Source organism: Thalia democratica, chromosome 8 (genome assembly GCF_965202585.1).
Source record: "Thalia democratica chromosome 8, ktThaDemo2.hap1.1, whole genome shotgun sequence".
In the NCBI taxonomy this organism is placed as follows: domain Eukaryota; kingdom Metazoa; phylum Chordata; class Thaliacea; order Salpida; family Salpidae; genus Thalia; species Thalia democratica.
The window spans coordinates 41,669,264-41,686,253 of NC_139172.1; the positions used below are offsets into that span (position 1 = coordinate 41,669,264).

At 26.6% G+C, this 16,990-nt stretch overlaps 2 protein-coding genes across 2 annotated transcripts; both read left to right on the top strand.

Moving 5' to 3' along the window:
• The first annotated feature begins 7,328 nt into the window (after positions 1 to 7,328).
• Positions 7,329 to 8,874, top strand: LOC145842756 (uncharacterized). Its single transcript, XM_082950233.1, has 2 exons — positions 7,329 to 7,536; positions 8,640 to 8,874. Exons 1-2 carry the CDS (start codon positions 7,353 to 7,355, stop codon positions 8,765 to 8,767), a joined length of 312 nt encoding a protein of 103 aa, XP_082806359.1. The 5' UTR covers positions 7,329 to 7,352; the 3' UTR covers positions 8,768 to 8,874.
• Positions 8,875 to 13,202: 4,328 nt separating this feature from the next.
• Positions 13,203 to 14,310, top strand: LOC145842632 (uncharacterized). The gene is made up of 2 exons (XM_082950106.1): positions 13,203 to 13,429; positions 14,100 to 14,310. Exons 1-2 carry the CDS (start codon positions 13,228 to 13,230, stop codon positions 14,207 to 14,209), a joined length of 312 nt encoding a protein of 103 aa, XP_082806232.1. The 5' UTR covers positions 13,203 to 13,227; the 3' UTR covers positions 14,210 to 14,310.
• The last annotated feature ends 2,680 nt before the right edge of the window (positions 14,311 to 16,990 follow it).

The window sequence follows — 16,990 nt, forward strand, 5'->3', positions numbered from 1 at the left end:
CTCGCGCATTAACACATATTAAAACTTATTGCGCTAAACTGTTGTTTTATATTAGGGCTAAGCAGCCTTACATTGGTAAACAGCAAGTATTAGTAAAGAATGTTTCTAGCGAGCATTGTTATATATATAAAATAGTCTTAACAAGCCGAAGTAAGTTTTATTAATACTTTTGAGTAATATTAGCATTTAAACTAGCTTAAGCAAACCAAACTTTTGACTAACAAGATAAAAATACAACCAATGAAAAATTAAGGTACGCATTTCATTTAAAAATACAAATTTTAATATTAGTTGGATGCTAGGTTTTTAAGAAGTTTAAAGTAAGAATGGTTTTTTGCACAAACCATAGTAATATTTTTAGCACACTAAAAAAGGGTAAGATAAAGAGGTAAAACACTTAGTTACTGTTAATTTATTATTAAATTATTTTGCATTGTTTTTAATGAAAACTCATTTATTTTCTATTTTAATATTTGATCCAATTCCTTACTTAACCTGAAGTAAAATTTTACACTAGGATTTTGGTTAAATATTTAAATAAAAAACAAGTTTATGACGATTTTCAAAAGTAAAACAGAGTTTATCTGATTAAGTGTAGTGCTTTACTCTAAACCAGGGACGTGGCTTGGTACGTTTCTGCAAATCTACAGAAACGTATACTTACGTGCGAAAAAACTTGCTTTTGTTTCAGCTTGAAAAGATTCTGCTTTCTTAGCTTTTAGTATTCTTTTATGCTTAGTTATGCACTCCTGAGAGATAACTTTGACATATATGTACTCTTTAGCATTTTTAGTGTCGTAAAAAAATTGAACGAATTAAATACATCAAAATTGTAACATTTAGCGCGTTAAAGCTTTGTTTTGTCAAAAAGCTACAATGCAAAATTAAACCTATTGGAAACTGTAGCTTCAAAAAACAAAATCATACAACCTTATGTTACAGAAATTTGCATAACTTGTTGTTAATATTGACTACGTTAAATGTTTGATTTTATACGTTTAAATGTTTGAATGAAAACAATATTAATGTTTTTGAGTTAAATTGTGATTTTTTTTTAATGAATGTTTTGGGTTTACACAAGTGGCATGACACAAAGAGTCATATGGGGTGTGGAGCAAAATAAATTGCCTTGTATACAGTTATCACTCGTACTTCAACATTCAAATTTTGATGTATTAGCATAACTGCATATTTTCAGATTAAATTCAATAATATTAGATGTAGTTTAAATTGCTGTGTTACCGCTAGGACGTGTTATTTCAGATGTTTTAGTTTTTGCAGATTCGTAACTTTTTTGAGCTAGCTACGTCCCTGCTCTTAACACACTAAATCGGATAAAAGAAGCGTTCCCATCTTCAATCACGTTATAACTTAACTTACTAAATATAGTTTTTACTATCAAGAAAGTCGAAATTATGATACTGTTAAAATCGAACTAAAAACGTTTTATCAAATAAAATTACTCAGCTTTTTCAAATATATTTTATCAATTTAATAGAGCCAAAGTTTTAAAATCCAAACTGAGTTAACATAGACTTTTTCAAATGGTACTTTGTTGAACTACAATATATACTCTAAAATATTCATTATGAATACAAAGGTGCAGTTCTAAATTTGACATATATAAATAGCTATTTTAAGTTCTTCACTTTATGTAATGTTTTTCTTATTACACGTATTCGACAGTAGTAAAATTAACAAATGTTTAAATATTTATTTTTTATATCAAGCTACAGGTGAAATTGGATTTAGAAAGTTTTAATTGTATTCCATTCATGTTTTAATTAGTATTTTAAGTCTGAAAAAATGATAATGCATATTTATTTAAACATAAACGAGTTTTAATTTCTATTTATTAAATAAAAAAGTCTGCTAATGAGTGAAAGTTTATTGAAATTAGTCTCACTAAAACTCACAGAAGAAACGCAACATAACAAAAATAAATTACAAAACGCTAACAAAATAAAAAAAACTTCAAAACAAGGTAAATACCAACAATAACAAATAATATTTTCAGGAGTTTTCAACAGACACAACATCTTTAAGTGGCTTCAGTTGTTCATTTTGTTTCATCTTTTCGGTTATCACCTCTCACATTTTCTTTTCTCCATCTCCAGGTGATTTTTTGCGTTCTTCGTTTTTCTCAGTATCACTTCCTGACGTATTATTACTACTAGAAACGTTGTACTGCAACTGTTCACGCTCTTCAAAAAGGAGATTCTTAACCATGTATAATAATCTTTCACAAGCTTCAAGTCTGCCAGAATCATGAGGACTGTCACAATCTTCAGGATTCAGAAGGGATCTAAGGAATTCTTCATCTGAATCGGTTTTTGAGGACTCAGCCGCATTTTTTTTGGCATCTTCTGATTTTAATGGTGGTACTTTATCAGGTTTAGAGGAAATAGTATCAGGAGCTTTGGAAATTATAAATTTTCTTAATAGTATCTGAAAGCTATTTAATTTGCGACACAGTCCCAACAATTTACATAAATTTTCTAAATTTTCCGATTTCACAGAAACTTTAGATTTCGCAGGAGACTTTGATTTTGCACTAACTTCAGAACATTCAGTAGTACCAGAAAAATTTAAGTTTACTTCAGAAGCTTCATTATTTGTAATTTCTGCTTTTAAGGCATCAACTGCATTCTTTTTGTCATCTTCAGATTTGACTGGTTGTATTTTATCAGGTTCAGAGGAAATAATTTTTTCAGAAGCTTTATTATGTGTGACGTCAGCCTTTGACGCTTCAGATTTGACAGGTGGTGTTTTTCCAGGATTATCAGGAATAGTATTTGATGCTTCAGTTTTTTCTTTATAGTTTATAAGGTTTGGTACTTCAATTTTTGAAGGTTTATTGTTTGATATTTTATCTCCAGTTACAGTCTCCCCATCGCTAATTTTCACAGGAGCTTCCAAAGTTCCGGATTTCTCAGTAGTTCTAGATTCTGCAAGTGCTTTTGATTTTTCAGGTGAGTTTTTGGGATCTTCAGAAAAATTAGATTTCTTTTTGCCGAAAAGACTTCGGAATAATAACTGACCATGGTTATAAACTACTTCATACCAACTCAAGCAAAACAAAATCATTACCAAAACATGAATCAGAAACAAAACTGCAAATAAAACTGCATTCAAGTTTTCGTTTGCAAAACTTAGCATGCCACTTATCATGTTTGCCAAGTAACTAAGACAATTTATGATCAAAGCCCACAAAAAGTTGTAAACTAGAAATGGAAGAGATTTCATATTGAAAGCTGAAAAATCACCCGCTATATAAATAATCCAGTTATATTGTTCATTGAAGTTTGTAAAAACAACAACACCAAATCGTTCAACACAGCTCCACGCAAAAGTTCCAAACAAAACGCAAACTGCGCACGAAACCCACCAACGAGGTTTGACGATGGTCCACAGGTCGCAACAGATGCTTTTAATGACGTCATAATAACTGTACAGCGAGTAAATTGCGACAAAACCAATAATATGGTCGGTAAACACCCACAGCAAACAGACAGCTCCTGCCATTGTTAAGTAATACAGAGTTTGAGTGAAATTTTTGATTTTTTCCAACAACTTCTCAGGGTTAAAACAGTAATTGCAGATTTTGTCTACAAAATCATGGAGCTGATCTCTGATAGTGTCTTTGTCCAACTTGTTGAGGAACAATCTCTGCATGTTAATAGAGGATTGAAGGATGTAATCGAAGAGATTATTGGTCTTCCACGTCGTGAAGATGAATGTGCACCATTGAACAATTGAACAGAGGTAAGTTAACATGTTCAGTAAAATTGAATTACTATAAAACAACTGTAAAAAATGTCAAGATTAAAATGTAGTTGAAACTAGAACAAATATATTTTCTAAAAGCTTATTTTTTGATTTAGTTTATCATAAAAATCTTAACTATTTTTTTTTGTAATTACTTAGAGATTAAAACAGTTTTAAGTTTTTAGTTTTTAAGTTGATTGTAATTTTCATTTTAATCTCTTGGTATTTAAGGTAATTAAAATGACTAAACTTTGGTTGTTTAACTTAATTTAAGTCAGTTGTTTAAGAGAAAATTTATATAACAGTATATAAAAAGTGACATCAGACACATGATACTTAATAGTAGCTTATATAAAAGTTAAATGCTGCAGACCTAAGATACTATTGATTACTAACTATTTTAAAATTTTCGAAGTTAAATGTAAATCACTTTTTAAAAAATTCTAATTGAGCTTATTTCTTCACTAGGAAAAATATAAATGTTTTGTATGTTTTTAAAATCAAGTTAATCTGCAACTTTTTCAATAAAACTTGAGTTTGTTACAGTTGTGATTAGAATTCTTATAAATTGTAAAAAAAAATGTTTTAACATTTTACCTTATGTGAAAATTCTTTGATATAAAGACTAGTTAGTCAGGGTAAAGTATGGGTAGCCATGATAGAAAATAACATTTTCAGACTGGTTTAACTTTTTATTGGACTATTTAGTAAATAATAATAAACTTCATATAAATGTATATAAGTTTTTTCAAACAAATTTTTGCTCACGAATTTCTTTTTTGTTATTTATATAACCAAATTAAAAAAAAAACTAAAAAGAATGCCTAAAATCAAATTATTTTTTAGACTGTTCTAGCTTTATTCTAAATAATTAATATTTTTTCTTACATACTAAAATATATAATAAGTTACAATATTACGTTTTATTTTCTTACAAGTTTATTTATATAATAAACTGTAAAACTTATCGATTATAATAAATTTTTAATTAACTATTTAGTATGTAATTGGTGTTAGTAACGAAACAAAACAAAATTACAATAATTAAAAACGAAAAGATTTACTTATAGGTATAGAAACTTATAAGCTATAAACTAGATTTTTTTAATCAAGCTTTCATAAAATTAGACAGTAGTTTACAAATTTGATTATGCAATTGAAATGTTTAGCAATAATACTCAATCTCTTACTTAATAGTTTACAATAAAAAAAAATATTTTTTTTCAACACTTAAAGACAAAACAGACAGGCTAAAATTAAAATATAAGAATAGTTTAGTATATCAAGTTGTAGATTTTTTTGAATAAAGTTGTGTTTAACCTTTAGAAAATATAAAAAGTATTTATATTTTAATTTTAAAAAAGCAGTATTAGTTTTATGGAGTAATACGCAAATAACTGTAATATTAATTTTTCTGCTACGCGATCCTTTCAAGCATTGTTACTTAGTTTTTATGTTTGTAATAAAAAAGATAGTCATTTAAAAAAAAATTTCATTTATTGTAGAAACAAGGTAAATCAAAATCGAGCTTTATGTAGTATTTCTAAATTTTAATTTACAAGAATTACTTTGCTAAAAGTATGCAATAATTTTTTGTAAATTTTAAACAGCAATTGTTTTTTTTTCAGCACAGTTAAAATATGTTGCTTTACAGCTATTTTTATAACTAAACTTGTCAAAAATTTCTCTTGCTTTTAATACAAAGCTATTTATAGTTTTATTACATTATGTATACAGTGAAGACATTAATAAGGTAAACATTAGTAGGTAAAGTTCAAATCTTATGTATAAATTTTAATTTAAACACATACTAATTTAAATGATATTTTTGAAATTAAATGCTTTGTTTTGCATTTAGTAACACAATTAGTTACAACTTAAATTAAAAAAATAACTATTTTATATTTAAAGTTTTATTTTACTATTTTTGTTTAAACATAACTAGAATGTTTTACTTACTTAGATTTAAACTTAGATAATCTAGTTTTTTAATACTTCTAATAAATTTTAAACAACGTTTATTAAACTTTAGTTACTCAATAATGCATTTAAATTTTGTATTTTAGCTTCTGTAAACTTAAAATTAACTGAAAATCGATATGAGAATTTATAAGAATAAAATTAAAAATGGTTAATTTTTTCCTTTAACAAAGCAGTAATTAAATATAAAGAGAGCTTTTTAAAATGCAACTTTTGAAAAAAAAAAGACATTTTAAGTTAATTATCTACTTAAATCATGTATTTAATTTGAAAGTAATGTCCTTTGTAAAAAGAAATTTTAAGCATTTCTTAGAGTTTTTAATTTGCTTAATAAGCATTGATAAAAATTTATTATGCTTACTTTGTGTTTTTCAAAAATAAATAAAAATCTTTTACTGTATTAGTCTACTAGTCTATATAATAGATTAAGTACTAGTAATTTTTTCGGGTAATATATAATAAAAAGATCTTAATATTTAGATTTATTGTTAGCCTTTTTTTGTGTTTTTTTCATTAGTCATTACTTTTTCTTTAATTGTTTTTTACATGCATTAATTGTTTTAAACTATTATTTTAAGTTTAAATCAAAGCAGATTACGTAATGTTAAATAACATTGCAAAAAAAAAAAAACGTCGTACAAAAAAAAAGTTTGAAGTAGAAAATATTAAAATTAGATTTATTGAGTGATCTTAGAGTGTGTTATTTCAAAATAATGTTTATATTTCGTGCTAATTTTTAAATATTTAATAGTATACTAAAAACTACATAATAGTACTAAAGGTTTTAAATTTAATCAAGATAAAACTTTTTTTTTCTTTTTTGTGAAACAGGTATGTTTGAGAGTTTTTAAAAGTTCCTGAACATTTATTGATAATATCTAAAGTATGTACTGATAGAGTTGCTTTGATCTTGATGTCGTTTGGCATTTTTGTTTAGTTTAATTTTAAGTTAAATACAGTATGTACAGTATGAAGTTACATTTTGAAATAGTAGTTTGTTTCAACTGTTCTCAAAGGTAAGTAAACAATTGTTTTTAAACTTTATTAAATAAAACAAATCTCAAAGATTTTTATGCTGATCCGTTTCAAAAAGGAAAGAAAACACACCTGTGCACTGGATATGCAAGTGTATATTTTTTAATTAACTTAGTGTTTCTCATCTTAATAATTGTATTAAAGCTTTGAACTCAAATTAGATACCTGTTTAGATTGTTAAAACTGATCAAAACAAAGTTGGTGGTTAACATGAAGTTTGGTCAGTATAAGTCTGTCTATTTCAAAATGTTAGCTTAGTTATACAAATGAAAAATATTTTACCTTTTTTAAACTGCATAAAATTAAAAATTATGGTTAGACTTTAAACTTCTTATTAGTTTTGAAATAACATCTTTTTAAGTTCTTTCAGGCAGAATGATGTGGTTAGTTTGCAAAAACGAAATGACAATTCGCGTGCAAAGTGTTGACTGTCTACAATGCAACACCGCCATTGCAACACTGACAGCAAAAAGACCCTCCGGCTAAAATAACAAGTGTACAAAAAAACCGATGTGTATTCGAACTTATTAAACCTTGCACGAACAGGAGCAAGTGAACATCAGCTGAAAATGAAGCTGTTGGTGTTTCTCGCACTTTTCGCCCTGATGCTGAGCGTTGTAACCGGACACTGTAACACTTGCGGTATCACTGATGACGATCACGATGACGCACATCGGGACATGCATGATAAGATGACGTGTCCGTCAGGAGAAGTTGCCGTCATGGGGTACGGAACTGAAATGATCTGTGTAGGTTGGTGTCAAAGTTTTAGTCAGCTACGTCTGTGAAGTTCAACACTTGTTTTTCTTAACAGTTTAAAAAGCTTAAAAATTTTTTATTAAACTTTTACTTTTAATATACAGAAAGTTATTGATTACAATTTTTTTATAGTTATAAACTGATTCCAAAAAATAAGGAAATACATTTAATTTTTGCTTAAATTTATTCGAGTGTTTTCGTAGTAAGGCTTATTAAAAATTGTATATTGTTAAGTTAAACTAAATTGATATCGCTGGTTTATTTTAGTTTGATTTTAATCTAACGAGTTTTGTTAAATTTGGTCTAAAGTACGAGCATTTAGTAAGTTTTAAATTCGATTATTACGTCATTCTATATATAAAAATTCTTTAAACTACAGTATAATTTTATTTCAATTTCAGTTTAGTTTAACTTAGTGGATACAACTTTTGATAAGCCTTACTACGAAAGAATTTAAATAAATTTAAGAAAAAATAAATTTTTTTTGATACATTTTTAAACAAATTATGCACCGAAAAAAGACTGTTCAAATTACAAACTATTATTGTTAAAATTGTTTACCGATTTTTATAGTTTGACAAATTTTAAAATTACTACCCTTAAATTGTTTACCTTTTTTTTTATTTTACTACATTGATTCATTTTAACAAACTTTTTTTTGCACTTAGAAACATTCTAACAATTTTTAATTATGTGTGTTTGAAATCACAAAAAAAATACAAGCCTAAAACCAGTTATTTTTCCACTTTTAATAGTTAAACACAGCAAAAAACAAACACAAAAATTTAAAATATTATAAAATAAAAGTACTAGTTCGTGCTTTTTTACTAACTATGTTTAAAAACTACATGAAATATATAGCAAGTTTAACATACCAAGCTACTTAGTAAGACAACTTTTAAACTAAAATTAAATAATATTCAAGCTAATAACTTTTAGTTTTTAGGATTATATTTAACTTTTGAGCAAATACTATTATGATTGATTGTTTTCTTTTTTTATTCAGCCCCAAGCAAAATTTAAAACACTTAAAACGAAGTTAAATGAAGACATAAATCAATCTTAACTTAGTAAATTGTAATAATTATTTGTCACAGTATGTATGGACCAGATAGACGGGGCTTGCGGAAACTGCAAGATGTACGCTGAAAAGGGACACTGCGCAGACGACAGGTTCAAGAAGTTTCTCGCCATGAAGTGCCCCGTTTCTTGCGGCCTCTGTTGATGACGTCATAAACAAACTGCTTTCCGGTGCGCCTTCTTGTAATTTCTGCAATGATTTTGTTTTTAGTCGCTACTAAACGGATTTTATGAATAAAGCAAACAACCGAATTTATTGATTTTTTGTACATTTGTGTTAAACGTAAGACAAACTGTTTTCAGTTAAAAAGATATTAGTAGTGTTAAATAATATATATGGGGTAATTTATTTTTATTAGTAACCTTTTTTCAATTATTTATTGACAATATCAATATATCATACAATATAATCAACAAGTAAAAATGTAGTTTCTTGATCACCCAAATGATATAAAAAAAAATAAATGTAATAAACATATACCTTTAGGGAACAGTAATATAGGATAGTTTATATCATCATATACTTACATACAACAAAATATAGAAATATATAATAACAAACAATTAACTTTTAGAAAGGTAAAATGCTAATATCTTAGATAAATTTACGTTTTTTTAAAACAACTTGTTTAAATTTTCTTAGATATCTAATACAATATAAGTACTAAAAGTGTAAGTAAATGTATATATATTAGTAACAATATGCAAAATTTTTACATTTTTGTAAATATTTTTGTTTACTTCTTGTGAATATATGCTTTATGCAACATTTAAACTCCCATTGTGAAATAAATTCAATGGTAGAAACTTCTTAAAACTGCTCAAACACTAGTTACAAGTTATTTAATATTTTATTTGTTTTAAAAAAAACTGTATCAAGTTTTTATTAAAACTAACGCTTAAGTTTTAAAAATATTTAAGAAATAAACAATAATTTGTATTGAACATATAGCCAACTTTTTTTCTAATTATAACTTTCTTATTTTACAGTTTTATTTTAAAGTAATGAAGTATAAGTTGTTTAATTTGTTTATTAAACAATTCATGTAAAATTTTGATCATGAAAATACATAACTATAGTGGTTATGTTCGACAAAATTACTAATAACTTTGTTTTAAACAATGTTTTCTTCTAATAGTTGTAGAAGAAAATATTCATACTTTGAACAATTGATAAAGTAGATATAAGTTAGTTCTCACTTATCAAACATACAAAAATTACAAAATGGTTTTTCTTTGATAAAAAGTTTGCTTGTTTTAAAATAAATACACACCAATTAACTTTTTCAGTAAAAGTATAACAACAGTTTTACTTAACATTGAAAAGCATCAAGATAAGATTATGATAGGAAAAGCATTAAAATTTTTAGTGAACAAGTTTAAGTGGTTTAACAATATCAAACTGGACTTTTTTTTTACTTTGGCAAGAGACGTTAGAAATTGTTAGGGTTGTTTTTGATGATAGCTGTATAATGAACAAAAATATCGCTGTTCCGATCATCACGATGAATATTACGTAACCCTTACGGACATTAAACCTACTACTTGACCAGTTACTAGAATTGCTATAGTTGTTTTTGTTACCGGAGCTTTTTCTTTGGCTATTTGTGACGCGGATTTTGTATTATATGTTTTTTAGTATTGATGACATAACAAACACTGTGCTGTTTTAAAATTTTTTCTACTTTTCCCATTGTATGATTTTCTTGGTTTAATATTATCTCTATCTTGATTACGTTGACGATAGTTGTAAATATTATTAATATCTTTAACTCTTAAATGAAAGTTTTGTTGATTTTTAGGACAAACTCGCTTATGGTAGTTTATTTTAGGTTTCTAATGATTTTGCTCGTACTTGCTATAATCTATCGTTATTAACTTGCTTAGGTATTAATGCGTTTTTTTTATAAGCATTCCATATGGTTTGTCCTTTTCTTATAAAAATTTCTAAGCTTTCATCAAAATGTTCTCTAATCTTATCTTTGATCGAAAAGGGCATCAAGTATGCAAGAAAAAAATTAATTCTGTCCTGCTCTAAACATTTTTCCCATCTTACGCCTATTGAAAATATTTTGTTAAAGTTTGTACATCCGTTCCAAACTAACTGATTGTCCCTATTAATAAAAGAGTTTCTTAAAAAAATTAAATTTCTTTCACATCGTTCTGTCATTTTATAATATTCTGACAACTCTTCTCTTGGCAAAAACCTTTATAAAAAACTATACTTTTCTTTATTACTAGATTTACCTTCATTTAACATTTCCTTCTTAAAATATCTTATTGTGTCATGGGGGTTTGTTACAAAGTCTAATCTTGTAATCTTTTTACTTAGTCTTTGCGCTTTAAATGAGTCGCTAAATTATTTGAACTATTTAGATAACTATTTTTGTAGTTAACGTAAAAAAGTTTGCGTTTTTCTAGCATCGTACGTTCGTAATGTGGTGATCTAGACTGATATAAACTATAATTTATATTTTAAATTTCGTTTTGCAATTTTCTTAACTCTTCTTCATTTGTTAGCTGCTTAACTTCGCTTGATTTTCTAAATTGTTGTTTAATACTATTTGACAGACATAATTCAACATTATCTTCCATCATCTCTGCTTGATGAGAATTATTAAGCTTGATATTGTCATTATTGTTCGTGTTCATTTCTTCTGTTGACTATTTAAAGATTCCTAACCAGAAGATACAAGGTTTTTGATAGACCCTGTGTGGTCTCCACTATTACCACACATATATATTTATAATGCATGTTATGTTTATGGCCTTAAATATATAGTTTCCAAACACTTATAAACTGACTGCTTTATTTACGAGTAGCTTACAGTACTAAAGTAACTGATTACTAAGTTACGTTTCTAAGTTATAAATAAAACACACTTAAATCAATGTTAAGTACTTTTTTATAAATATATCAATAATAACAAGCCTGAATGAAAACTGTTTAAATTATTACACAAACAATATAGATAACAAATATAAGCAATCGTAAAAATCTATACTAACAGCTTTGACGAATTATGCTTGTGATTTTATATACTTGATGCTCGCAACTATATGTTTTTGAAATTCTTAAGTCAGTTGTTGTTAACTTGGTTAGCTACTTTTTTTGAACTTCATATAAAAATCTTAAATGCGAAGCAACATGTGACTAACGCGTATTTGAAAGACAAACGCCGATATATACGCATTGGAAAGAAATCAACTTCTTCGAAAAAACAATGTTGCTTTGGGAAACAGGAAAAATTGTTTCGAGAAATCTTATCAAATGTTTTAGTGCTACAAAATATCCCATATTTATTAACACGCTTTAAAATCATAAAATGAAACTTTTATTTCATTACAATTTTAAAAAAACAGTCCATTTTGCTCATCATAACAAGTTAGTACCTTACAATTTTTAAGATTGAAAAAACTAATATAAAACTAAAACATAAATCTTATCTTTTACATATTTTTATAATATTTTCAAGGTATTAAAAAATAAACGAGACAATAAAAAATTAATTTAAAGCAAATTTAAAAGCTTAAAATTAAAATGATATTTTTTGTTGAATATGTTTGTTATATTCTAGTTTAAATCAAAAAGAAATTAAAGCAATTATTTCAAGATTAAATTTTTTTTAAACAGTAAATAATATAACTGATTGCATTTTTGTGGGTGAATTGCAACACATAGGTACAACAGTGCAAGATTTAGATATAAGTGAAGTAATCTAATGAAGATATGAAGAATAACAGGATTAGTCAAAGATGAAGTAAGATTTGAGAACGTGGATTTTATTACTAGCTAGCAAATTTTTATTATCGGATAGCAAAATATTTTAATTTACATATTCATGCTAAAAAATGTTAAACTATATTTCCGAAGTTTCACAATTTTTGCAAACATTCCTAATTTTACTCAGTTGAACGTCAATGCAATTTAAAAAAATTATGTCTATTTCATAGTACGATGCCTCTACAGAACTTGAGGTTATTTTAAGCGGCTGATACGCTGATGGCGTTAAAAGTGAAGATGCAAAAATACTTTTATTAACTGCTCGCCTTAACTTGTTATCTGATAATGTTTTGAAAAAAATTTAACGAAGATCGCGTAATTTTTGTAATCCGAAGAAATGAAGATTGTCTCGATCTAGCTGATGATATCTTAGAAAATAAAAAGAGAAGTTTTATTAAAACACAAACTTATAAAATACAATATCAGATACTACAGCAAAGAAATGTTTATAACTTTGTTTAGTTTTTATACGAGCATTAGTTACAACAACAGCTTATTAATACAAATGGAATGATCTTTGAGGTTTTTATGATTCAAGTAGAAATCAGCTTTAGTCTTGAGCGCTATACAAAAAATATATTTGTTAAACTTTACTTAAAACTGGTGTTTTAACGTCCTAAAAAATTTAGGTGTTACTAAAGTTTGCAAAAAGCAAACGACAATTCGCGTGCAAACTGTTGCCAACCTGCATCGCAACATTGCCATTGCAACACTGATTGCAAAAAGACCCTCCGGCTAAAATCACAAATGTACAAAACAGCCGACGTGTAATTAACTCATTACTTTTTGCACGAACAGGAGCAAGTGAACATCGGCTAAAAATGAAGTTGTTGGTATTCATCGCACTTTTCGCCCTGATGCTGAGCGTTGTGATTGGACACGGTTGCGACGGAGGACACGCTAAGAATGAAGCTAAGGATCACGATGACGCACACGGGGACCATGATGACGTGAATGATGAGATGACGTGTCCGGAAGGAGAAGTCGCCGTCATGGGGTATGGAACTAAAATGATTTGTGTAGGTTGGTATCTAACAATTGTTTTTTTCAACGGTGTGAAAATCTAACAATTGTTTTTTTAAACTGTGTGAAAATCTAAGAATTGATTTTATTAAACTTTTATTTTTTATATACAGAAAATTATTGTTTACGATTTTTTTTTATATTTACAAACAACCATTGTTAAAATTGCGTACCTATTTTAACAGTTTAACAAATTTGAAACTACTGTTATTAAAATTGTTTACCTTTTTTTTATAGTTTGACAATATTAACTTTTTTTTTTTAATGTTTTTTTTTAACTTTAGAAACTTTTTAACGTTTTTTAGTTTGTGTGTTTGAACCATAATAATTTAACAAGCAAAAAACCAGTTATTTTTCTCAGTTTTGATAGTTATATTCAGGAAAAAAAAACTAATTATTAAAAAATATAAACACTAATTACTTTTTTTTACTAAGATTGTTTTAAAGCTACAAAAAATACATGGCATGTTAAACTAGTTACTTAGTAAGACAGCTTTTAGCTTTAAATACTTAATTTTTAGGGTTATCTTAAATTATTGACGGAATACTACTATGACTGATTATTTTTTAAATTCAGCACCAAACAAAATTAAAAAGATATAAAGTAAAGTTAAATAAATAGATAAGTCAAACTCAAAAACCATTTTTAAATAATAACAACTTGTTACAGCATGCAAGCACCAAATGGACAGTTGCAAATCGTATGCTAAATACTGCACAGATAAAAGGTTCAAGAAATACGTCGAAAAGAACTGCCCCGTTTCCTGCGGCCTCTGTTGATGACGTCATAAACAAATTGCTTTCCGGGGCGCCTTTTTGCAACTTCTTTTTGTTTTTAGTCGCTACTAAACGGGTTTTAATAAATAAAGCAAACAACCTAATTTACTGATTTAATTTTTGTACATTTATATTAAACGCAAGATAAACTATTTTCAGTTAAAGAGATATTAGTAGTTTAAAATTATATAAATGGGGTAGTTTATCTTATTAATGAATGTAGAAAATAAAAGCTTATCTTTTACTTTCTGTTTGCTGTTTTGGTTTAGTTTTCAAGTAGGTGTTTTTATGACCTGAGGTAAACCATGATAATTACGCCGAAAACATTTCAGCATCGTGTTGAATGTAAGTTTTCACTTTAATGTCGACTGCGGTAAAGGCGTGTCAAATCTATAATGTTATGGTGACAGTTGGTTATTAAAAAGAATGTTACTTAACTGAACCGCATGAGATTACTTAAAAGATTATCATAATACAATTAACTTTACCAAAGATTGCAGTTGTTAAAAAATTTTCGTCACCATAAGTATGCAGTGGTTACAATGAACCAAAGTAACATTTTTTATTTCTTTAGTATGATAAAGTACAATCAAATTTTTGAGGTAAATATTATGTAAAATTAACTTTCCTACTAGGCTTATAAGTTACGACTTTAAAGTCAATTTATTATAAAATAATTTTTTAGCGTTTTATGACGTAGTGTTAAAAATTTTTATTATGTTAGTTGTTATTTCCAAACTATATATTTACATTCTGCTGATTTTTGTCGGTAAACTTTTTTGCTTTTATGTTTTAACCACGCAAGGTAATATGAGTATTTTAGTATTTTTAATAAACATTTTTTAAAGAATTAAATACAACATGCATTCATATCTAACAAATCTTAATATATTAGTGGGTTACTATCAGTCCAATATATAAAGTTTGTATTAATTTTTTTAAATTTTACTTAACTAATCCAATACATTTCTAACTTTACATTTAATTTTTTTTATTGTTAAAATTATTTAATTTGCTAAGTTTCCGTGTTTTTTACATAATGTTTTATAAATCTACAAGTTTTTTTCTTTGTTAATTTAGTATAGCCTTTAGTTTAGTTTTTTTACATTTAAGGCCAAACTAATTTTTTAAAGATTAAAATAAACTGTTTAATCTTTTAATAACAAATTAACCAAAATGAAAGTAATCTAATATCATAATAAAATTGAAGTAAGAATAAAATGAACAAAAATCGTAACTGAAACTACATTTTGGTTATATTAAAACTTTTCTATAACCTAAGAGTTTAATGTTAAATTAAGAATCACCTTTAGCTAGTTAGAGAAATTATTGGAAACTTACTCAATTATAAAATTCAAAAAATGTTTCAGAAAATGTTTCAAAAAATGTTTCAAAATATGTTTAGTTAGAAAAGGAAGAACTAAAAACGTATCTATTAAAAAACACTCAAATTTGAAAGGAGCAGATTTGAGAAATTTAAAACATTTTGTTGAAAACACCTTTTAGCTTAAGTTCAAAATGTAGTAAATAACAGCAAACTAGTTAGCAATTCCAATTTATTTTTATTTAAATAATTCAATTTAAACGTAAGTTTTTAACTTTTATACTTTTATTAAGACTATCGTTAACGAGATAGCGCACACTGTTTTTACTGAAGCTAGTAATTTCTACTCTTAAGAAACGGATTCTTAGTTATTTTAGGACATAACGATAAGTAAAAGTCTAAACTATTGTTTAGAATTTATTTTTTATTACAGATAATAGAAGTGCTAAAGTACTACGATTCTTATTTAACCTACACAAAACAAACTAGCTCATCATTCTGTATATACACGATGCATAATAAAAGTGGTAATTTGTTTAATATTGACTGCTGAACGAAACGTTCAGCTGCCACTACTGCGATGTCGTGGTCAGTTTTGAGTGAAGTTAAAAAATCAACCTTAAGAAAAATATAAAATATATCAAAATAAAAAAGAAAGGAAAAATTAGGTGTTTTAAATATGACGATATACTCAGTTGCTTTACATTTAAATTAATAATAGGTTATTGCACCCGCACATATTTTCAATAACTTGAAATGTCTATGACGTATGATTTACTTTTGTGCTAGAAAAGACAGACTTCAACTAAAACTTTTAGGACAAAAAATTCGCTTATATAAAGCCTGTATAAAAATATACAAGAGTTAACGCTATAGATTTTTTGATTATTTTGAACAAGTTTTATCCTAAAGGTACATTCGACTGGTCTGGCTACGTTACACCAAACTCAGTTTTACTTGATGGGTTTAAAAGAATTTTTCAACGAACAGAGACGCTTGCTTTAAACTGTTTCAAAAATAATCATATTCAGATACTTATATTAATCTGCGACATTACAAATTATTATTTTCAATTTAACTTTCAAAGAAACTTTAATTAATAATATTTTGGTGTTAGAAGTTAAAGAAATAAGTTATAAAACATGTTTCGAACTTAATAAAACTTGTTTGCACAAGTTTCTTTCAATTTTTACAGTTGCTCAATTTTACTTTATAAACAGTATAAGAGCGGTTAAAGTTTTAACTTGAAAAGTCTTATCTTGAAATTTCTATGAATTTCTCATTAGGTGTTCTGAAAATATCTTTGTACTGATACAACCTCTCATGTAACTAAAAAACTTAAAGATAAAGATTTAATGTTATGTAGCTCATTATTTGAACCTTTACTGTTCTCCGCACCTGTCGTAAATTATCACAAATATTATGGGGTAAATATCCAATACTTTAAAAGAGCAAAAGCA

Excerpts from the sequence above, each read along its gene's own strand:
- LOC145842632 (XM_082950106.1), top strand. The coding sequence starts at position 13,228 with ATGAAGTTGTTGGTATTCATCGCACTTTTCGCCCTGATGCTGAGCGTT. Across the intron at positions 13,430-14,099 it reads AACTAAAATGATTTGTGTAG|CATGCAAGCACCAAATGGAC; the intron begins GTTGGTATCTAA and ends AACTTGTTACAG.
- LOC145842756 (XM_082950233.1), top strand. The coding sequence starts at position 7,353 with ATGAAGCTGTTGGTGTTTCTCGCACTTTTCGCCCTGATGCTGAGCGTT. Across the intron at positions 7,537-8,639 it reads AACTGAAATGATCTGTGTAG|TATGTATGGACCAGATAGAC; the intron begins GTTGGTGTCAAA and ends TATTTGTCACAG.